A 23505-nucleotide genomic window follows, 5' to 3' on the forward strand; every position below is an offset into this window, starting at 1 on the left:
TCATTTAGATGGGAAGCAGCATTGGTCAAATCAATCAGGTGTTAATAATTTTTAAAAAAGGAAAAGAGACTGGCTTGCTAGCTTACATGCTGATTTTTCTGCCTCATTTGGAGATCTGAGGTTTGCAACATACTCACATACATTGGGCTGCTGGAAATCAGTTGGAATTATTAGTATTGTGTATTCACATAAGTAGTATATATCGGTTACAAATACTTCCCCAAACCTAGGGGTATTTGCCTATTAATCCCCACTTAAAAATTTTGCTATTTTGGGTGGTGTTAGCCACCAGAGGGCAACAAAACACTTGTACTAAGCTGCAAGCAGCTGTAATCACCAGGGTACGCAGCGAGCAGAAATTAAATAACCACTGAAATCAAACTCCCTGTTCTAACAGCTCTCAGGGCGGGAAGAAAAGTGTCTGAGGAAAGTTTGCTACCACAGGTGGGACTGTTATACCCTGACCAAGGCTCTGATTTCTTTATAAGCCTTTCTGTATATTAGGCTTCTGTATTGTTTAGTTAAATAAGTCGTCATCATTTTGGTTTTGGGGCTTCCATGTGAGCTGACTGCAGTCTGGCTTCCAGCACCGAGCATTTAAGATACTCAGGCCATGCCAGTACCAGCACAACTTCCACTACCAATGGTGCTCAAGCACACTGGGCTTTTGTATTGTTTTAACTAGACAAGAAGACTTCTTCCAGAAACTGGACTTCATAGGATTGACTGCTAATATATAGGTGAACCTGTAGCTCTACAACCCCTTATCTGCTCTATATTTTGGACTAGACTAAGCAGCCAGTGATCAATACAAAGAAGGAAATGCCATTAACTTTTATTTTCCTCAATAAGGTCAATATGAGTAAAGTCTGGAGGGGAGAATTGGCTTTGGGCAGAAGCAATATGCTCCCTCTTGCAATCCAAAGTACGGTATATATAAAAATTCATTTTCTACGTACCACATAAACTAACTGGAAAACTTGGGGATATAAATGTTTCCATGGAAGAAGTCAGCACTGGCAAGAAACAAATTACAGTTTTCAGCCTATCATAGCTATCTAACTGAAATGAGGGAACTTGGTACTTTGTTGACAGCATTGATTTTCCAGTACTTTCTGCCTAATTATGTGGATAAAAGGTTATTGCTCTTACCTGGATATATTATAACATCAGATGTGCCATTTCCATGAACAAAGTTAAGTATCTGCTGAGGAGGATCTGCAAAGCCTGTATTCTCTTGGCTCCCTTTTGCGCCGACAGGTAGACACCCTGGACTCAAAGGTGCTGAAGATCCTGAAATGAGTGCAGAATAATTACTCTTCTGTTTCTAAAGGCTCCTGGTTTCTAAAGGTTTCTAAGGAAGAAAAAGCTTTCTAAAAGCTACTTATCCTTTCTGGCAGCTTCTGGGCAAATATTCCCAGTGGAGAGTTTATGAACCAGAATTCGTAGGATCACATGAGGTCCATAGAATCCATTAAACAAAAACGCTTAAAAGGTACAATGAATGTGAAATACAAGGGATTACCCAGCTTTTAGTGACCACTGGTTTTCAGTAGTCTAAAGAGAAATTCTATTAACATAAGGAAAAGTGCTTAAGGCAAAGTCTGTAAACGTGTGGACCAGAGATCCAGAAGAGAGAAAATGTGTAAATATTATGTATTTGAATTAATTTTACCATCCTTTGCACTACATCTTTCCCACATAATTGCACATCACGCAGTTTGTACAAGCTAGCAAGCATCCTCCCTCCGAACCCGCACTGGGAAATTTTTTTGATGATGCAGTGCTTGCAATTTAATCAGCCATAGCTCTGAGTTTCTGTAGGTGTGACAAAATTTCTTCTGCTACTTTGTGCTGTTTCAGCTAGCATCAGATACTTCAAGACTTCTAACTTATCCACTGCTTTTTGGTTCCTTTCCAGCATAGATTTAACAGTAAAAGGTGTTGAATTGTGTCTTTGTCATTAGCACTTGCCAGTGTACCATGAGCTACGCAACATGATCAAGGCAAGGTGGCTACACAGCCCATCATTTGGATTAGTACTTAGTTTTGGTGAACAAAATTCCAACTTAGATTTTGCTCTACTATTGCAAATATAATTATCCCGCAGTCCTTTGCAAACCTCTGGATGAAAAAGAAATTGGAACTAAACCAAAGTTTATTAATGAAAATGTTGTGATTTCCTATTCTTAAGACAAGTAAGTAGTTGTTTAGATTAGCATATAGTAAATAACTCTGTTCTCTTATTTATTAACCTGCACTTCACCAATTATGAAAGATTCATTCTATTTGATTAGGGGCAATGCACTTTTAATTTCCCTTGAATATTTTTCATTCTTTTGGTGACTGCCGCACTTTTAAGTGCTTGATTGAAACAGCTGCCAAACTTGTTTTCCCCGCATTGCTCATAGTCAATGACCAGATTTATGAGAGAGTTTTTCCCTTGTATAAATCAACCTGTGTATGAGTGCACACCTATAGTTGTACTGTACATACCAGGAATTATGAAACTTCTTTCGAACACATTGGTAGCAGGAACAGAAAAGGACATGTGCTGGTTAGTTAGTGAGGTGGAGCTAGCTGGATGGCTGTTGAGAGGCATAGCTAAGAAACTGCCATTCCCTGCAGACACTGCAGGGACTTCCACTTAAAAAAAAAGCAAAACAAAAGGAGAAAGTTATTTCATTGCTAGAAGTTAAGGGGGCCAAAGAAGAGGTTTCAATAGATATCATAAACCACTTGATTCTGATCAGTTGTGTTTTGATTTTCCAAAAGCAAGAACAATTCACAATAGCTTTCTGAAATTTACTCAGGTCTCAAAATCTAAAATGTAGTTATGAAATTCTGTAATAGATCACTTTTTTCCAGTAGTTCACTCTTTTCATTTCCTTTTTCTTCATCTTTCCTGGCCTGTCTTCTTTCTAGAAACCTTCAGATGTGTTTAGATGTAAATGATCTTACACACAGATGATTGACAGATAAGACATAACAAGGTCTTACATTGGCTGTACTAAGTTTCCCAAGCACGGTTCATTACCTTAATATTGCACAAGATTAGAGAGGCCCAAATACAATAAACTGAGGATCTTGACTCTCTACTTAGACACTGCAGTGCTTGTAAGGATAACTAGTCTGTGTTAAGAGGGTTTCCCAAAGAACAGTCACAAACACCTGAGTTTTACAAGATGCAGCTTGCCTGCAGTACTTGTTTTTTTCAAGAGGACAAATGGGGAGGGAGACTCAGGTGCATTGTAAGATTTCATCTGCTTATTGAAAGTTTCTTACAAATCAAGTAAGATACACTTGCTTAATTTGAACTAGTCTGCTAGTTTCCTTGGTTTTGCCACACCCTTTTTCTCAGAGTTGGTTTTGCTTTTCTTCCCTTTCCTGTCTAGCAGCAACAATTAAGTCTCTATTTCCTTGCTTTCTGCAGTCTAATGTTTTATCAGGAGCTACAAACCTGTGTGGGTTTTGTGCCACTGTAGTGTACACTGTCATCTGGAATGCAAGCTCTTTAGGGTGGGATGTGTTTATGTTGTTTATCAGGAACTGATATATTATTTTGTTATAGGAATCTTTCATTTTTACTGTGGTATAAAAATAGACTTTAAAATGTGTTTTTCAGCTTGTGTGTAAATCAGCATGTGAAATTCCCATGTAATTTCCTATCCAAGGATTGTTGTGTTGCTATGGTCAGAGAAGATCAGGTACTGTTATAGCTACCCACAAACAGTTGGGCAAATCTGAGTTTAATTTGATTCAATTCCTTTGAAAGAATCTCATCCTTGGCTTACCACTCTGAACTTTAGTAACCATTATCCTCTTTACTGTAGATAGTCTTATACTTCTGAAGAGTTGATACATTTGCCTTTGCAGGATCATACTGTGACACTCATTTTATGACAGGTTAAATAAATTCCTGATTTTGTCACTAGCTCATCTTTCTGTCAATTAGATTTTTTTGTACCCAGTACTTATGCTGCCTTATGTATATATTCCTTCCCTCAGCACCTTCATTGGGTCAAGTAAGGTAGAAAGAGTGATAATATTCTGAGCACTTTCCAGAAAAGGATAGGTGCAGCTTTACAAAGCACCTGTTAGCTCTGTGATGATACTGTAGACTAGAATGCAAGTTCTGTAGAGTGAGGGATTTTTACGGTTTTGGTTTTTATTTTTTTAAATCAGGAACTGATGTGCCGTTTCCGTATTGAAAACTCTCATTGTTAGTCTGGCATAAACCTAGGCTTTAAAAAGCACCAAACCTATAAAGGAATTTAAGCAAATAGAAGGTAATCCACCTTTAATGGGTACTAACTGCCAGGAACTTTACCTGTGTCTGAATAACTACAACCGCCAGGTACCAGTTCAGTAGGAACTCTTGATTACCTTTCCAGATCCAGCAAATGTATTTTTTTCACAGCTAATTCTGCTCAACCCCCCCCCCCCCAGAAGTCCACATGTACATTGGAAAACCAGCTTGGGTCACAGTCCCAGTGCACATGTGTGCTCTCTATGACTTTCATCCAGTCTACGCCAGTTCCTTACCAATTGCTGGGCAATTGCTGGCCTGAATTTTGCTGAGGTGCAGTCCCATGATCCAAGCACTCTCTGGATGGGTCTCTAGGTTACGCACTGGTTTTGGCTGCACACCCTGACATGTGCACAGCCCATGGGGTTTGGTACAGTCAGAGTTCCCCTTAGGAGGCTTGGGAAGTGTGCTAGCATACAGTAATGCATATGTCACTTCAAAACACAGTATAATGTATTCACCCAAAGGTGATTGCTCTCACATGGATTTTGGAAGAGTATTTTGCTGGTTTAGCTATACCCGAGACACCCATTTAGGCTACAGCTGGGTAAGAACTTTAGCACCAGTTTACACCTAGGGAACAAGTTACAGCCTGCCTGCTGGCCACAGGTACTGCTTTGTAGATGGTCTAACAGCGTGCAACACCTAGAAATTTCCCTTTCTCCCATTCTTATTTTGGTTTAAAGGACTGTATAGCATGGGCTGGGCCAAGAAGCCATCTCTTCACAGTTATTATTTTCACTAGGGTGTTTCACTGGATTTTTGGAAGGTGTCACACTTAGAACAAAGAGGATCAAACCCAGGAAATGCCAAACTGTGGCCTGAGTCACATTACCCATCATAAACAAAAGATGTATGTGATAAAAATTACAAAATTTGGCACTGACCCAATTCTCCACTGTTTTGTTTTCTTCCCTCAGATGGATTTAGAAGAGTTCAACTGTGCCTCTGCTGATGCTAAGGAAGTAATTTCTCTATAACCTGGCAGGAACATATGCTTTTGAAGCATAAGGATCCAACTGTTCCCAGGCTACCACGTAGTTGGTCCTAAGATGCACAGTTTAATAGCTACTGATAAGAGGGCACGGATTTGTCGCATCATGAATTAGTCAGAGGTGTATAAGAATGTGATTCTACAGTAATTTCTACTCTGCTGGAAGCAGAAACATGAAAATGCACGACAATGCTGTATCATCAAATCTGAGAGAAAACTTTCCCCAGAAGGTAGAGTTACAATACCTAACAGAGGATGAGACTTTGGAACATGAGACAATATATGTTCAATAATCTTTTCCTATTCAGCCAATAACTTACCAATTTTCTTGTATTTGGGTTCTGAAGCATCAGAGCAACTCTCTGCAGAGCCTAAGAAGGCTGAAAGAAAGAAAGGTGATAGTAAGTGAAAAAAATGGAACCAGTTTGGTAATTTTAAGTTTCCAGCGTGGAAACTTATTTTAACTTTTTAAAGTAGAAGGGGGTGTTATCAGTTTCAATTCAGCTATTTCAGAACTGTACAGGTCCAATGTATAAAACATGAATGTGAAAAGCCTCATATTATTTTACTCTGACTGTGAAGTTTCAATTAGGCTGCAGATTTTTGTGTCAGTAATCAGAGATTTTTGCTGTTGTTCTTGCTATTAAAGAGGGAATCATTCAGCTAATGCTTGCTGAGCTATAGATACACTGAAAACAAAGTTAACACTGTCACACAGATTATTAAAGAAAGGGAAGAAATATAACATGCTTAATGTCACTTTACAGGACAATAAATTCTGTGAATTGTAACGAATGTGCTTGGGGAGCTGTTTTCACTTCCAGCCCACACAGGATGAGCAAAGTCAGAGAAAGCACATCTGGCTGTAGCAGCAAAAAACTACATGAGAGATGCATTGAGGCTGTGTTAAAATCAAAGTACCATAATGCAAATTTAGAATTCAAACACTACAGCCTTTCAAACTCTCACTGTTTTTCACTTACTTCGTTTGTGACATTTTTGCATCTTTATGTCAGTAAATTTCTCAGTGTTTTCAGCAGCCATTTCATCCAAAATAAGGTTCCCTGCTAAAAACATGAAATATTGCCAAACGTCAACCTTTGTTTTCCTAGAAAAATTACAGAAAGAGTTAAAAGCAAGAGAAGCACACCAACGGGCAGCAAAGATGAAATATGCTCCAAATAGAAGATAAAAAACAAATCATGTGGTAAAACACATATCCAGATCAATATGATTTAGAAAGCCCACAGAGCTCTGAATGCAGATTCTCTCACCCTGTGTTAGTTTCTGAACTGCAAAATATTAATCCACTGCCATAAAGTCAGTGGCTAATAAAACATAAATACTTCTCAATGCTCTAATGATGAGCAAAAGATAAAACATCACAGCTGTATCACAGTGTGATCTCAGTACTAGTAAAGTTACTCATTTTATGTACAAAAAGGATTAGATCCTTTAAGAGACAGAGTAAAGGGTTCTAAACAGATTTTATATTTTGTGTTGTAAGAACTGTGAAGTTATCCATACCATTCTTCTACTGGCAAATACTTAAGTACTAATACTGTATCTCATTTCCTCTAAAACCAATATAAATTTTGCCATTAGGTGCAAAACCCCCCAAATTCTAAACACACCAGGGAGCAGTAAAAAGCATTTTAAAAATCATATGAGCTTCCTGTAGCCAGAATTGTCCTAGGGAAGGACTGACCTTTGCTAAGTTATTCCAAATCACTTTGCTCAAACATAAAACACGATATACAGATACTCTGTGAATCTTTCTGATTCTATGGATTTCCCAACCGCCACATATTAATATATATATTCTGAAATAGTAAACAGCTGCATTTGTGCCACTACCAAAACAATGATTTTGTACCAAAAGCCAAGCAACTATCTCTGGTCCAGCACTGAATGAAGGAATCATTTACTACATGTATATCATACCATTGCTTCATTGATCAGGGAGAGAAGTAAAATTTGACATGTTTCCTCAGGCAGTTCTGTGTATCCTGGACAGAAATAAGTGTGCATGAACTGCATTTATATGCATGCTAAATCCTCTGGGTGGGTCAGGTTTAATGAACTTAGTATATCATCCGTGTTGTGCTCAGAATAAGTCTGATGCTAACTGAGGGCATATACTGCACTAGACAGTTAAGCTGTGCATACACTATGGCCATGGTGACGTGATCAGCAACTTGTTCAGAGATAAAACTACCATCTTTGAGGAAGGCCTGAAAAAATACAGAAAATCCTCAAAGTTTGCCAGAAAATCCTGGGACACAGTTCCTGGGCGAAAGAAGAGGATACCAGATGTATAGAAACGTTACTAGTGTTCAAATTGTGGGGATGAAGTACAGTGCAGATGTTAGCCAGAACACTGTCATGGAGAAAATTAATCTTTGCCACATAAATCTTACCAAAAGTGTCTTCCACCTGCTTCTCCTGCTGATCTTTGAGCACATATTCTGCTAATTCAGCTAGCAAGAAGGAAAGAAAAAAAAAAAAAAGGAATGCAGTAATGACACAGTAAATTTCACAGTAAAACTCTTGTAAGCTTACCCGCATTAACAGAATTCTGCAGTATAAGTGAAATTGAAGAGTTAAATTAAGTTTTTCTTGTAAATTGTTGTTCAGGAAATAAAGAACACGAGAAAGGAGAAGTTGAGACAGGAAGTATTAAGCAGAAGGAGCCATTAATAGAGAGATTTTTTCCCCCAACAACCACAAGCTACTGTTCATCTGTTTCCCCACAATGCATAGGTTTAGGTACCCTGGCTAGATCTACCATGCATGAGGGACAGGCCACTTGAGTATACACCACTGCTTTAGACTGAAAATAGAATTTGTAAGAAATAGCTATAGCAAGTGATTGGAAAATAATGATTTAAAAAACAAAAATTGCTTTCTTACCTATTCTAGCATAAGCTTCTATGGTATTGGAACAGAGATACAATTCATCCTCAGTTTCATCATTTTCCATCGTACACAGGAAATCTGTATTATTGAACTGATCATAGTTGCTGGCATCAACTTCAGGATCTAGAATTAAAACGGAGTATGCATTGGCTCAATGAATACCATAACCAAGGAGTAAAAAAACCAGATAGCAGGACATGCAGAAAAGGCAGATTTGTCACTTCAGCATAAGGCTTTGGCTCTTCATTGTATGTTGGCTAAGTAGGAAGAGAACTGAACTCTCAGTAATTTATAGTCAACCAGAAATCAACTCTTTTCTTTTGCTAAACTCTGAGACTTCATCTTGCCTAGTAAATAAAACAGTTCCAGAATCCGTTCTATGACACTGAAGCCTACACACATGGCCCGGACTAATCTATGCTATTAAACCTTCTTATTCTTCAGGATATGGTGGTACCATCTGAATTCCCTGTTCAGAATGATGCTGGGTCCATGCTAACCCCTGAACTGCAGCTACAAATTTGCCTGTGAAGCTGCTAGTTGGCCAAGGCCAAAAACACGCCAGGGACCATGCTAACATCTTCACAGCCCAGATGTCCAGCTTCCAATAACTGGCGCCATGTCCTGACAATGTTCAATTTATCTACATCATCTCTGACATTGCTAAGGGTCAAAAGTATTCTAATCAGTGAAACATCTCTGATATAACAAGAGTCAGTCCTTGATCTCTAATTAATCCTACTTTCAGTCACTGAGCAAGTGAGGCCATGGGAGTGAAGAAACACTCCTGCAGGTGTTATTAACAGTCAGAAGTTGAGAGAGCAAAGCTCAACCTGGGAAATAACTAATCACAAAGATGATTCCAGATTCAGGTGCTCCGTTCTCCACTGATTTGCCCATGTACCTGCTGAGACTGGTCATTCATGAAAGCAACAAGGATGCAAGGTGGTATCCTCCAATTTGGTAACGTCTTATACCTATTGGGCACAGAGCTATAGGACTTCATATCTGGCATACATCTGTTCTTCTCCTTTCATTGCCACTTTCAACCCACAGTCCAGCTCATTTGTTTAAAATAAGCTCAGCTATTGCTCCACAACACAGTCAGCAGCACAGATACACTTTCACACTTTTATGCCAGCAAACTCAGGGAGAGCAGAACGTTCCACAACCTCCACACAAATTCAGGAGTAGAAAGTTTGAGCGCCAGGGAAACCTCGTAATCTGATTACCTGTAGAAACTTATGTGCAAGAAACTATCATCTTTACTCCCTGGCCCTTCTGCTTTCTTCTCTATCACAGAATCATAAAATCATTGGTCTGTGCTCCCAAAAGCTGTAAAATGGCATCTGGTAATGAAAGTCCATTGTGTTGGTGCCGTAGGATCTCAGAAGGAAATGAAATGCTAGTTTGCTTGCAGACTGGCTTCATCACAAACTCATCTAAAAGTCTCTGTTTTGCAAAGCTTTTGGCTTGAAACTACGAAAGTGTTGACAATTACACTTGACCAGCTTGCGATAGGAACATTTGCAAATAAACTACTTAGAGGAATGATATCCAAAACAAAGACATTAGCCTCACACCTTCATGAGTGACATGTATAGTATGTTTTGTTAGACTCACTGAGCAGGAAGCTGTAAATATATAGTTTTAAAAACATTATAGTTTCTGGAAACAGTCACTATTTTATCTACAGATACAGACAAAGTTATCCTATCGTAAGACCAAGTGTCTGTTGAATTTAGTCCAGCCACCATGATAAACTGCCATTAGATGGCTACGTAATTGAGAGGAGCTGATAATGAATTATAGCATGATGACTAAACTAATCAAGCATTTTTTAGTTTTACTAACCTGCAGAGAAGTCACCTTCTTCATTTCCAGATGACTTAGGATCAAGGAGAGTATACAGATGCAATGGATCAATATCACTGTGCAGCAAATCAAGATAGCCGTTTTCAGACACAAATGCTGAATCCATGATTTGTCTCTTGTTGTCTGAAATCAAATTGCAAAACAGTTAGCTATGACAAAACCATAGCTTTTGTCAACCAAAACTACAAGTCCTGCACTGTGGCTTTCTGTTGACAAGACACTGAGATCTGAAGGCAATGGAACTGGTATTGCTTACCAAGATTTGCATTGAGTTATAACCCTGAGTTACTTAAACCTATAGATCCAGATACAGCTTGCAATGAGACTTACCTATTTTTTACTCCAATCAGGGGAGTGGGATACTGCAGTCTGACCACCTGGACCAAAAGTGCCAAGTATTGAATAAGTCGCAACTCCTGTATCTTTATCAGGATATAAATGATGCAAGCACAGATCCAGCAGGTATCGGGGAAATGAGGAGACTGCAGTGAAGAGGATGGAAGAAGAATCCCATTCTTTACTGTCAGGACAATTTCTTCACAGGGGAAGCAGCTTCTGGCTGGGCTGCTACACCCAGTTCCTAAGCCCTGGAGATGGCACTAGGAGACATCCCCTCAGCACAAGAAGGAACAGTGAAAGGTAGAACACTTATTTCATATAATTCTTTCCCAAAACATATGGTTGATTGTGTACAGAATGGCATGGTCACCTTGGGAATTAGTTTCTGGTAACAGGGCACTCACTGACATTTTGGAATCTATCACAATTATTTTTTAATCAATTTTCTTTCCCCCTCAGAACTCATGCACGTACCTACTCATGAGTTGGGAATTGCTATAGCCTTTCAAGCAGAGTGCCATGCAGTATCCAGACAAATCTGACTGATCTAAGGTGCTTCCTGCTCCAGTCACCCATGTTTATATGAGAACTGCTTAGACTGCTGCAGCTACATTTCTTGATAAAGTTTATCTCTTCCTCCACCTCATTTTAAATCCCTTCTATTTCCTTCCAGTTACTGCAGCAGGCACTAGAATAAGCTCAAACATTCCTCCTGGATATTCCACAGGTAGTGAAATAACACTACTACGGGGTTGTCCCTCTGAACAGCTTGGAAATGGACCTCTCTGCATTCTGCTGCCGAAAACACCAGAATCTAGAGACAGAACTTAGAAGAGCAGGTGGACACAGTGAGGTCCCACAAGTAGGAATAACCTACACTCAGATAGTTCTCCTTTTTCATGTTGTGTGGCCTCATTACGTTACCAAGATTACAAAAATTTGACATTATTGCCTGCTGTGCTATAAATGGAAAGCAGAAGCTGACAAACCTGCATGAGAACCAAGAATGAGGTTATAAACATACCAGATTAAATTTTTGGTTTGTTGCAACATTTTGCTTTGCCCCTTCCTTTGCTGAATTCATGTAAAATCTAAACAGAGTTGGGCCTTTTAGAATGCCAGGTTGCTGGACTTTGTGAATAACTCTGTTGAAGCATTACCTCTGAGTCAATATAATTTTCACGTTAGAGACAGAGAAGTAATTGGGCAGAAGCCATAAAGGGAATGCAAGACAGACAAATACATCACTCCAAGTTCAGTGATTAGTAAACTGCTTCATTACAGCAGACAAAGAAAAGGGCAAGTCCTATGGAAAGAGACTAAGTAGGCCTACTTAATCTTCATGTAACTAAGCTTTAAGTAAGTCATAGTCATAAGAGCTTTTGTTATTTTAAACCTTTCTTTCAATAGCATTTCCCTGTGGATAAATACAGAAGTAAAGCAAAATGTTTTCAGCTACAACGGTCAGGAAGTCAGGAGGCAACCAAAAGAAAAGCTTGCTGGTGCAAGTCTGGCTGGAGAGCTGAATATTAGAACATAAAAGGTGCTATAACCCAGGAGCACAGGAGTGAGAGAAACATAGCCTTCTACCTTGGGAAGAATGAAGATTGCCACTCTTTCAAGAATGAAAAACTTGATTACTTGTCTTTTTTGTTTCACCAGTCTGAATGGCCCTCAGCTTACCCTCTTTTTTCTTCATTCCCTTGGTTTTGACGCAAATCTATACATAGCTGTCTTTGTATTGACTACACTGGATTTGGGATGCTGCGATTTCTTTCTGTAGCTGAACCAACAAATTCTTAATAGCAGCTGTGCTTTGCTGCATTAAAATCATGGTGCCACCATGGAAAGCACTCTGTCCAAGGGTGTAGGAAAAAAGAAATGAATTTCTGAAAGATGAAAATTTCTACACTGAAAGAGCCAGAGGCAAGGAGAATTACACCTCAGGAACAGTGAGTGTTTTGCTGCGTGTTGTAACTGGAGCACACAAAATGAAACCAGACGTTACCAAGCTTGTTTACAACAGCAATTCCTTTCCCAGGGCTTCCCCTTTTTTCTCACAGCATCCCAGCAGTCCCCTGAGACCAAAGATGAATAAGCACTATACTGCTCAGCACTTTCTCTGTTGTTTCATACATGATTTTAACTTACTTTACTGATAATACATTTTCTTTGGGGTCCCATACAGGGCTGCCAAAATGGGTGTTTGGTACATTTTCACATCAGAGAACTAGAAAAATTTGTAATAATTTCTGTGTTAGGGCTGTGAACGCTACAGCCAGCTCTCAGTGGGAGGAAGACAGACCCCGCACAGAACTGCAAGACAAAGGACTGAAGTCCCCAGGGATGCGGCAGGCCTCCATGCACAAAGTGCACGTGCTGGGTGGGGGGAAGACGGGACATACTTCTAAATGTATTTCCATGCCATTCAGACAGTTCAATCCTTTGTTGTTTGGACACTGGTGAAGACAGATTTTTTTCTTTAAATCTTTGAATAACACCTCCTTTCTCCAGCAGCATATACACTCCAGCTGCCTCGCTATATTCGGTAGACCTGTGTTCCCTTTGTATTACCTCTGCAATGATTCAGTGCATACCTGCTACAGCAAGGTTTCTACTTGGGATGCGTTTGCTTTAGCGCTGTATTCTGCATATACAGCACAACAATATGATTCACTTCTAAGACTCTCAATGTTTTTTTTCTGTGCTCTTTTAGAGTCCAAGTGATATCATATGAATTAAAAATCCTGGAAAACTAGTAAAAGAAATAGTGAACATCACCATACCAGGACAAAGAATCCAGTTAAAGAAGGAGTAGGTGTTCACTTAAATCACACACAAGTCTTAAGAGTTAGATGGGGCATTTTACATTTCTAAAGATAAGGGAGGCAGTTGTGATTTATCACTTTGCCCCAATAATTTGATTTAACCATGTCTTACATTTTAAAGGATCAACACGTTAAAGACTCCAGGCATGGGGTCTGCTACTAACTAAAATCAAATGGTATCTAAGAGAACAGAGAAGGGTTATACAGACAATAATGTAACATTTACTCCAAAAATAAAGTGGATGCTTCTGAGGAGATCTGTTAGGGGGTTTCCTTCCCAAAACTCTGTTGACATCTGAACTGACAGGTAATAAAATAATCTTGCACATGAGTATAGAGGTTAAGAAAATGAAAATATGTAAAGTCATTTCAGGAACAGAGGAAACCCCCCTGCAATTTAATTTTTTTACCAGTTTAGGAAGCTGAGGATAATTCATAGAAAAGAGTAGTACTGCCATGCAAATCACACATTTCTTAACCAGAGGATGACATAACATTACAGCTCCAAGTCTTAGATTACAGAAAAATAAGAGAGTGGGACTGCTGTGAAGACAGGAGGTTGAAAAATTAAACACAAAGATTGCTGAAGAAATGTTATTTTCTTGCAACACCCCAGACCCATTACGTGCTACACATGAATCTGAGTGAAGCAAGCTGACAAAACCCAGGTTATATCGAACTCTAAATAAGGAGTCCAGTGAAACACTGGTACTTTGAGCTAAAAGCTCAGTATCATCAGCCACAATTTTAAAGCCTTTTTTTTTTTTTAAAGCAACTTTAGAAAGTCTTCTGTCTTCTTCCACGCCCCCCAACGGTTATGTCATTGTGCACAATACACACACCAGAAGGCAGGGATGCGTCTCCTGGCTTTTGCCACAGGCAGTGTTTTGGGGCAATGCTCTCTGGGAGGTGGGCAAGCCAGCAGCGAGGAGGGATGAAGTCCCCTCCATGCTACAGTCACCTGTCTGCCTTTCTTCTCCTCAGATCCATCACTAACAATTCCTCTGCTCCACAGGTACCAAACAGATTTTCCTTTCAGAGATGGCCTGATTATTCATAAACTGCAAGTAATGGTGCTCCATTTATATTTAGCTTTGAAGGTTTTCGTTTCTATTTCAGATCTATGAAAGGCTTATACACCTGAAAGCTGGTTTAACTTTTCCTGTTGTATTATGTGATTTAACAAAAGATACTACTTTTACCAACAGTCTTTATCTTGCTGATGGAGTGGTGTGTTACTTTCCATGGGCTTTATAGTCTAAAAAGGAAGAAGAACAGAGATGATGCTGGAAAAAAAGCTGCTCTATATCCTGCCACATTCTCCTTTGTCTCCCTTAGAGATGAGTTTAATGAAGTTAGAAAAAGTATAAATATCAGGTAAAAGGAGCTTCTGCCTTTCACTGAACTTAGCTGTATAGTGACCAACACAACAGATAAAAGCAATGTTACTAGCCTTGCGCTGGAGACAGCCGAGTTCAGGCAGACTAATAACATACTGTCCTGCAGGTGTCAGAGTTGTGATTTGAGAGCAGAATTTGCCTTTTCATATCCAGTACCACCTTGTGTGTCGCAGCTGTGCCCAGCTCTCCGACCCCAGCAGTAAAATGAAATAAAGTGGCACAGCAGACACCTTGCCTATAAGCTTTTTTGGCAGAAAAAGTACATTTGCACTGAGAGACTTTCTTCAAGACAGAATCTCAGCCCTCCTAAATGAGAAAGTAAAGCTCTAGGTTGTCTTGCCAGCTCTGTGAAAAAACTGGAAATAAGCCATTTCCTTCCAATGATCCTCAGTTTCACTTTATATACAAAAACCAAGTTCTTAACAAGTTTGAAACAAACTACAGCAACCTTTTCAGCAAGTACCAGGGCTAGCCACAAAACAAAATTGCTAAAAAATCTCCAAACTTTCACCCACATTCAGACTTAATCCTACTAATACTTCAAGCAATACAAGTCCAGATACTGACACACTGTAGTTACCAATATCTACAAAAGGTAAGATAAGATGAATTTACCATGACAAAAGCACTGCATTCAAGAGTTGAGGAAAAACTGACCTTAGGAAACTGGACAGTTCCTGTTCTTTGACTCTGGATTCAGTACCAAAAAACGAGGAAAGCTGCTATCGCTGCTCAGGGCTTATAGAAAGTGACAACAGAAAGGAGGAAATAAGCCAGACTAGCCACTGCAGAAAAGTTAAAGGCTCAGGGGGAATTCCAAAAAGGAAAATTAAGAGGAACCTCCCTTCTAGAAACCCCTGTATAATAAGCACTGTTACCTTTACCGGTCACTTGTCACCGCTAAGAAGAGCTTGCACTTGTCACTAGTTAGGAACAGATTGATTTATTTGGTCGGAATCCGAAAGTGGATGAGAGCCAGCAGTAACAATTTCCAGTGCTCCCCAGAATTCTTCCTCTCCTTTTTTATTCCAGTTCAAATCTGTCCCAAAGTCCATCAGTAAGAATAAAGTTAAACAGTTAAACAGGCCATCAGTAAGAAAAAAGCAAGCAGCATGCGGACACTCTTACCTTGTAGCTCCATTTGGTCTAACAAAAGTGAAAGTATTTCTTTCACATGTTCACAGACTGTACCAATACAAAATTATTTTGGTAGCTTGTGCAAGTGTCTCTTGCCATTGGCCCAAAATGACAAGCAGGATATTCTATGAAATGGGAACTCATAAATGTTTCCTGGCTTACACATGGTGTTCAGGGTTTGCTTGTAGCAGCATCTGACAGAATGTTTATTCATCTAATCATCGCTTACCTTGCCAGTGCCTACCTGCCATAAGACAGTCTTTTGAAAACCAACTTCATTCATGTGCATTCCTATCATGATGCCTATAGCTGCTTCTGTTTAGCTCTGCAAGCTTATTTGCCTATTTTTCTATTTTTTGTCACGCATAGACCTACACAAATTAGAAATTAATTATGTAAGAGAATATATTCTCAAGTGAACAAATACTTTTTGTAGTATTATTCCATTGGCTGTATAACAATATATAATATATATTGGCTATATAACTTATAACAAAAGTTCCACCAGAGTCTGAAGGGGAAAGGAAGGAAGTGGGATTTGATGCAGTCAACGACATCCAGGATTTGCTGCTTCAGTAAGGCAAGTTTTTAATCAGCTGCTCGGTAACAAATGGCTTCTGCACAAGGCAGCAGGTCCTATAAGCAAAGCAGCTGCTGACCTGTGTAAGCCTTTTCCCTTTGCAAAGGAGATCCACTTCCACCAGGTTCCATGGGAACACGCTTACTTAGAAGAGGGAAAGCTCCTTCCTTCCTGGGGGTGGCTGATCTGTTCCCAGTATTTACAGAGATACCGGGCCCAGCCTGCGACGCAGAGCACTAGCCTCTTCAGGCTTTCTAACCAGCCAGGCAGCCGTGTTCTGGGAATTCCTCTATGCATATTAGAAAAGCAACATCTCAGTATAACAGCATTCAGAGCAGAAAAACATGAAAGGCTGCACAAATACAGAATCTGTATTTTAGTGCTCTGTGTTGATAGGAGACAATAATACAATCACTGCATGAGAATTCCCTGCAAAATTTAAGAGGGTTATTTGTTAGCCCTATTCTAATGTGCAGCACAACCTCGCAAGTTATAAGCTCCTTTACCAGGCCTGCAGGCAGATTTCTTTACCAGCTTCTGAGGCTGTAATCCCATGAGGCGATCTGTATACTTCAAGAACGAAAGTTTGGCAACAAAACAGTTCATCTGTTTAGCGTGATTCCAGTTCGTAACTGCAGCAAAGACGGGTTGTCCACTTTTTTTACAACACCCATAGCTGCTTAGAAACAGCAGAAAGGAATTGCTGGAGCAAATCAGAGTACTGGTTCATCTAGTGGACTAGTCTATAAAGATGGTCTTAGAGACAGAGGGAAAAGCAGACTGGAAAACAAGAGGCTGTGAGACAGCTGAGAACTGCCTAAGCTTCTCAGGTGACCATCAGCTTCTTTGCTTCAATGTTTGCTGATATGCTGCCCTACTGCAAAAGGAGGGAACAGAACATATTGATTAGTATTGGAAGCACTGCAAAACAGATGTCAATAGTGCACTTTGCAAGAGGGGGAAAGCTGGGACTTTTTTGTCAAAAAATTGTAAAGATCTGTTTTGTGGTAGAAGAAATACTTGCAAAACCATTAAGTAGGTAGTGAGAAACCTGCTGATATCAATCTGTTCCTGACCCGAGTTTTCTTTGCAAGCCTTCTTCAGAGCGAAATGATGATTGAACATAAGGCTGAAAAATTAACAAATTTCAAAAAGAAAGTCAGAAAAGAATGTGCTTCAAAGGAAGCTGAAGTCTCTAATACAATTTGAGTAATTTCCTTGTGAATTAATGTCTTTGAAACCACATTTTTTAAGCCCATCTCTAACTATAAAATCTAGAGTACAGTGACAATGGTTGAACATGTGATGAAGACTAATGCTTCTTCTGATGCACTTCAGCTTCCCTCTGTCATGTCTGAAATAAACGCAGGATTTGTGACAGAGATACAGAGCCAGGCATGACAGGATCAAGATCTTTCAATGGAGATTTTAGGTGCAACCATTACAAAAATGAGAAGGAGCAGATATCTTTTAATTAAATCCCTGAAGTGCTTGAAAAGTAGAAATCAGACTATATATACTCCCAGCATAAGTGACACTAGGCCACTTGCTAGGATATTCTACATTCAAAATATGAATTATTGGCATTAATTTGAATGCGTGTAATAATAGAGCTAAAATCTTCCAGGTCAGTATTTTTCCCTCTCATTAACTATCTTAACTTTTTCCCCAGCATTTCCTCTTGTACTTTCACCCATGCCTTGAGATGTGATGTCCAATACTGTATTTTAGGAGAGGAAAAAATTTATACCCCTCACTACATTGCAGCCCAAGGTCCTTCCACCAGTTTTACAGGACTACCCCAATATTCTACTAAGTATTCTTTTACTCTCCTTTTACAGTTGCTTGGTTTTGTAAAAGTAATTCTGAATGCTATAATTTAAGCTGGGGTTCTGTCATTTTACATAGGATGGACAATGTTAGGATTGTCCCAGAGCCATCCCTGTTCTCCAACATATACATTAATCCTCGGGTGGGTCAGGCTAAAAAGTGAATTTACTGCCTCAGAATTACAAGGTGTCTGCATTTTTCTCTCTTCTGCTGCCCACTAAAAACCTCAAAACTCTTGAATCTAGCCTCATAAGTCATTAAGTACTTTCCCTCCTTAAATCTGCAGCATTCTCTTGTAGACAGTGCAATTTTGTTGCTTATAGACATCTGGAATTTAAAGTGGAGAGCAATCCTCCCATATATGATTGAAAAAGATAAGAGATTTCCCTAGATGAGTTGCCAGCATGTGCCATGAACAAATGCCACTCAGACTATCAATGTTTGGTATGTCAGTTGAGAAAAACTGACCTTATCACGGCCTCTTTAATCTACTTTGCATTTCTGGTTCTGCAAAAGATGACAAAAACCAAGTTTTATTATGGCCTGGCTATGAAAATGGGTATCCGGTAGCTACCCTGAATGGGTGGATCTCTTTTTAGCTGCTCTTGCATTACATTCTACTCTCTTCTCTTCCCCACTTGCTCTCCACTGATGTACTTTGCACTATGCCACAATGCAATCTCAAAATGCAATAAACAAAAGTAAATCTTTAACAAAGCAAAAAAGAAAAACAAGCTGTTTTACCAGAAATGTACTTGCTTCCTGTTGGCTCATTATCTGTCATGTTTTGAGGCTTACTGCCATAGAGGTTTAAACAACAGAGGGGAACCAAAATGTTCAAGTACAGGTCCCATTTTTCCACAAATGTCAGAGATATCTTCCTTGCGAGGTCCTCTCTGTCTTTTTCGTGGAGCAAGGCTTGATAGTACTCCTTCGATATCACATCTTCTTTCAGCATGAGGTTAAGCAATGCGTGGTCATCAGAAGCTGTTGCAGTTGAAAGAATCTTCCTTACTCTAGGCAGGATCTCCTTAAAGAGATTCATACCTGCATCTGAAGATGTTTGAAGGACGTCTGAGCAAAATCTGAACTGTTTTAATAAAACAAAAAAAAATCCACTCAGCATCAAAAAGATGAAGTGAAAAAAAAAAGTTAAGAGACTTTGGCCTGCAATAGCAGAGGTATTTCCTCATTTGATTAAGCCTTTAAATAATATTTCCAACAACAAATAACTTCTTGATGAAATGACACAACAGCACAATTCTTCCAAGCATTCATAAACCACAATTTTCCAGTCAGCAACATGGTCACCTGAAAAAATAATTTAAAAAAATATTTATCCCATTAAAGAAGGATTGCTATAGGTGGATCTTTGTCTCCTGGCCAAGGTGGAGTGTGGGCCCACTAGTGGGCCCAGCAAGCTCATTGCTGAATCAGAACAGTACCAAAAGCTTCAGCACAAAACACATCCTCTGCGAGAGGAATAGGTTTAAAACTTGGAGACTCCAATGTAAGATTAGAGATTAGGTTGTGAATAAATTCTGCTTTCATGAAAGTCAAATGGGTTAGAACCAGGGTAGAATCTCTGGGGTAAAAAATTATCCCAAATCTGGCTCTGGTTTCTGCCATATCTGAAGTTATTAGGAAGAAAAATAACTAGGAAACAAGTTGAGCATGACTTCCATATATTCTTATTCAAAGTTAACATATATTCCAAGGGGCAGACACTTTAAGTTAAATTCCTTAAACAGAAGAGTTTTCATGTCCCCAGTTTAAATAAGTAGCAAATCTTCCATGCCACCAAACACAATGTTAAAATACAGCTCCAAACCTACTACAACCTGAGCCCTCAATTCAGCTCAGAACTATTTAAGAAGTCTTTTTTAATATTGCCTTCTTGAGTCATTTCTTGCTCTTCTGTTGTAGAGCTCAAGACTAGGCAATGTCTAATTAGGGCACTTCAAAGACTTCTAAATGCAATCAATAATGTCTTACCTTTGTCATAAGAACATTTTCTAACAGGGAGTAAAATAAAGAATGGGTGCCTTCAGACTGGATAACTTTAAAAAGAAAAAACCCCAAGTTTTCAGTAAGAGCAGAGTAAAAGGAACACAGCAAATTATCTTGATCAGGTCAGTCAAATGTATATCTACAAGTAGAGTATTTTTTTTTCTTGTTAAAAGTGCAAAGATTATTAAACAGTCTTGTATATTGTGACTGCCTGCACAACATGGAATAAATCTACAAAGCCAACATCAAAAGGGAGAATATCATTAGTTACTAGAACATTAATGTTCTAATGAACAATAAGCACCTCTGAGCCAAATTTGAACATCGGTCACATTGTAAGCAAAAATAAGGTATATAATTTATGAGCTGGGTTAACTAGATTCTGCTAACATGTTTCTTATTCATAGTAGCTACATCTGCTAACAATCTGTAAAAGATGCAAAGTAAACTACCAATTTTGCTGAGATATAAAAAAATACTGTAAATGAAACTAATTTTTTCATCTATACAACTTCTTAAAGGCAATATGTTTTACGTTTCCAGATCTTTGATCATGAAAATGTGTTTTATGAGGCTCAAATATATAAAAATGAATATCTAAAATTAAACAGATTCTATCCAGTGCTTCCTAATGTTGATTTATTTTCCTTATGCCTATTTAAAACTTTCTATTTAACGATCTGTACGTTTTGCAGTGGCTTGTGTTTAGGCATTGTTACTGTTTGGGGAAGAGTACTTCAGTGTTTTAGAATAGAAGCAACAGTGTTATAAAGATGGTAGTGGCTAAATAAACAGTTACCAACTACTAACAATTCAGTTTAGACTATAGGTTTTTTTCTACTTTGTTTTTAGATACCTGATTGTTATAGCAGAACCTACAGCCTTGAAATAAATACTGGGGCAAAATTTCTAGGGCTGTCTGGGGGCTTACAGATAGGATCTTTAAAATCCAGTCTGCTACCTGGCTGCCTAAACAAGCCTGTAGACTGAGTATGGGATCAGTATTCAAACATAATCTAAATATTTTTCCTTTTATTTGCTACTAGGTTTTACTACCTTGAATATTGCCATGATTTCTTTTCACCGTTGGACACATTTGAAAGTGGAGCAATAACTCCACCTAGTAAGAAACAATGCACTGAGAGGAACTTACTAAATCTTTATAAAACTTTTAAGTACATTACTGGAAATTCTGGTTAAGATCCAAAATATCTTTGTAGAATAACAAGGATTTGCAGCTTTTTCTGAACATTCATGTTTGTGTTCAATATCAGGAAGTGCATGCAAAACACTGGAAAAATAAGCTATCTCATTATCCAATAGTATGATTTTGACTTGCAGTGCAGGTAGGTAACGGGTTTTACTGTAACTGTGCCATATACATGGCAACTGAGAAAAGCAGATTAATTTATTTTCCTTATGGAAAAGTAAATCCCTTGGATCTTTCATGCATGTTCTTATCTCACTCAGAATTTGTCTTTTAAATGTATTTTCCTTTAAAGTTGCACCTACATTGATTCAAAACAGAAGAGACATTAGTTTTGTTGAAATATGAGTAGGAATAACCTTCAACTCATTCAGAGTAGTACTGCTCCTGGGGTATTACGTGAAAAGGACTGTTTCCCTTAGTTTTATCAACATAAGACGGCACTGAATAAGATGCCTTCACTTCTACTTTACCATCTTGTGGAGCAGAACACGTGCTGAAGGCAGCTAGGGGTTTGCCTTGCAGAAAGTTGTGAACTTCTTGCTATCACGGCAAGTCTGAATGAGTTTACTATAGCTTGGGAAGAGACACAGTCTCAATCTTGCTTTCTGCAATCGGTGTGCTCTTGAATGGGTTCAACAGATTTAAAAAAAAAAAAAAAAAAAAAGTATAATCTCTATTATTTGGCCAGGGAGGTTTTCAGAAACCTTTCTCAGCATCATCAGTCACATTCAAGGCCCCTCTAGGCAGCAGTTCTCCTGACTAAGAAGTCTCCTTCTTGATGGGAAGTGGAGAGTTCAAGCCACATGAGAAGCTGTGTATTAAAAGAAGAAACTCAATTTAAACTGTAATCCGCAGCCAGTCTCTGCAACTCATTGACCTGCTGCACCTTAGCTCTGCAAAAGCCAGATAAAGAAAGCCTTGCTCAGTGCTCCAGGGCATAAGTGTCTTTGACTGTGAGGGGATATAATAATGTGGGAATGGTAGATTTCTTTTTGTGGGCAACAAACTCCCCTCCATAGGATAGTACCCTCCAGAAGCAGACAAGCAAGTGAGCAAATACCTTGTGACACATCATAATGATTGCCACTTAAGCATGAGAAAAGCAGATTTTCTGCAAGTGTTTCACACCTTAAGCTATTTCCACCTGCAAATGTGCCCAGGCAAAGTTCACCACAAATAGGAGATTATAGGCTTTTCAACCCAAATACAATATTGTTTCTTCTGTTATGTCTAGATTTGAGACAGATCAAAAGCGGGATTGCCTTTCCATAGGTGTTAAGATATAAAGATTTCAAGTTGATTCCTGTTTTACTCTTTCCACATGTTTTAAGGATTCCTGAGGAGTTTTCCAAAAAGATCGGCAAGATCATGATCTGGGAGGAAGCGTGGTTTCTATACAGCTGTCTCCAGCTTTTGCTGGGCTATAGGCAAACATACTAAGCAATAATGTGCTAGAAGTACACTGCCTTTGACCTCAAAACTGGTTATCTTGTAGCTAAGGCCAAAATAAGGGAAAGGGGACTACAGTGGCTTAAGCTTTGAAAACTGGATTCAAGTTCTAGTGCTGTTACAGTCCTAATCTGCAATTTTGAGAAAATAATGAAATGTGATTTCTATTTCTGCTTTTGTTTTTGCATTTGTATAAATAATAAAATGTTCTTACTATCTTGACGCTAGATAAAATCTACTAAGGCTCATGACATACCCAGATGCCAGGTACTGAAGGGCGTAACCTGACCTACATTGGTACACTTTCAGCTGCTTCACTGTCCCTAGGAAAAACAGTTAAATGAATTGCTAAGATTTTACTGAGATTATTTGGATTTCAAAATTAGCTGTAGACTTTGGGCAGCATCATATTTACTTAGAAATGATACTTCCCCTCAAATGCAGAGAAATCAAAAGCACGAGTTCTCCTTTTTAACTAACTTTCCTCTTTAAAATGTGTCATAACACAAACAATGTGTGTGAAAAAGAGAACTAAGTCAGGCTGCACATTTTTACTATTTGTTGCTTCTTATGTTGCTATTGTTTAGCACTTTCTATAGCTAAGGCATGTCTTTTCCTTTGGACA

General features: G+C 38.8%; 1 protein-coding gene across 1 annotated transcript in view; it reads right to left on the minus strand.

Moving 5' to 3' along the window:
• Positions 1 to 23505, minus strand: part of CIITA (class II major histocompatibility complex transactivator) — a 48639-nt gene that overhangs the window by 16570 nt on the left and 8564 nt on the right. The window contains exons 4-11 of the mRNA XM_072877965.1: positions 18956 to 19301; positions 10077 to 10220; positions 8217 to 8345; positions 7724 to 7783; positions 6287 to 6370; positions 5624 to 5683; positions 2497 to 2646; positions 1153 to 1293 (exon numbers count right to left, since the gene is read on the minus strand). Of these exons, the coding sequence (XP_072734066.1) occupies positions 1153 to 1293; positions 2497 to 2646; positions 5624 to 5683; positions 6287 to 6370; positions 7724 to 7783; positions 8217 to 8345; positions 10077 to 10220; positions 18956 to 19301 (1114 nt within the window). The remainder of the gene's footprint in view (positions 1 to 1152; positions 1294 to 2496; positions 2647 to 5623; positions 5684 to 6286; positions 6371 to 7723; positions 7784 to 8216; positions 8346 to 10076; positions 10221 to 18955; positions 19302 to 23505) is intronic.

Source organism: Ciconia boyciana, chromosome 13 (genome assembly GCF_034638445.1).
Source record: "Ciconia boyciana chromosome 13, ASM3463844v1, whole genome shotgun sequence".
Classification (NCBI taxonomy): Eukaryota; Metazoa; Chordata; class Aves; order Ciconiiformes; family Ciconiidae; genus Ciconia; species Ciconia boyciana.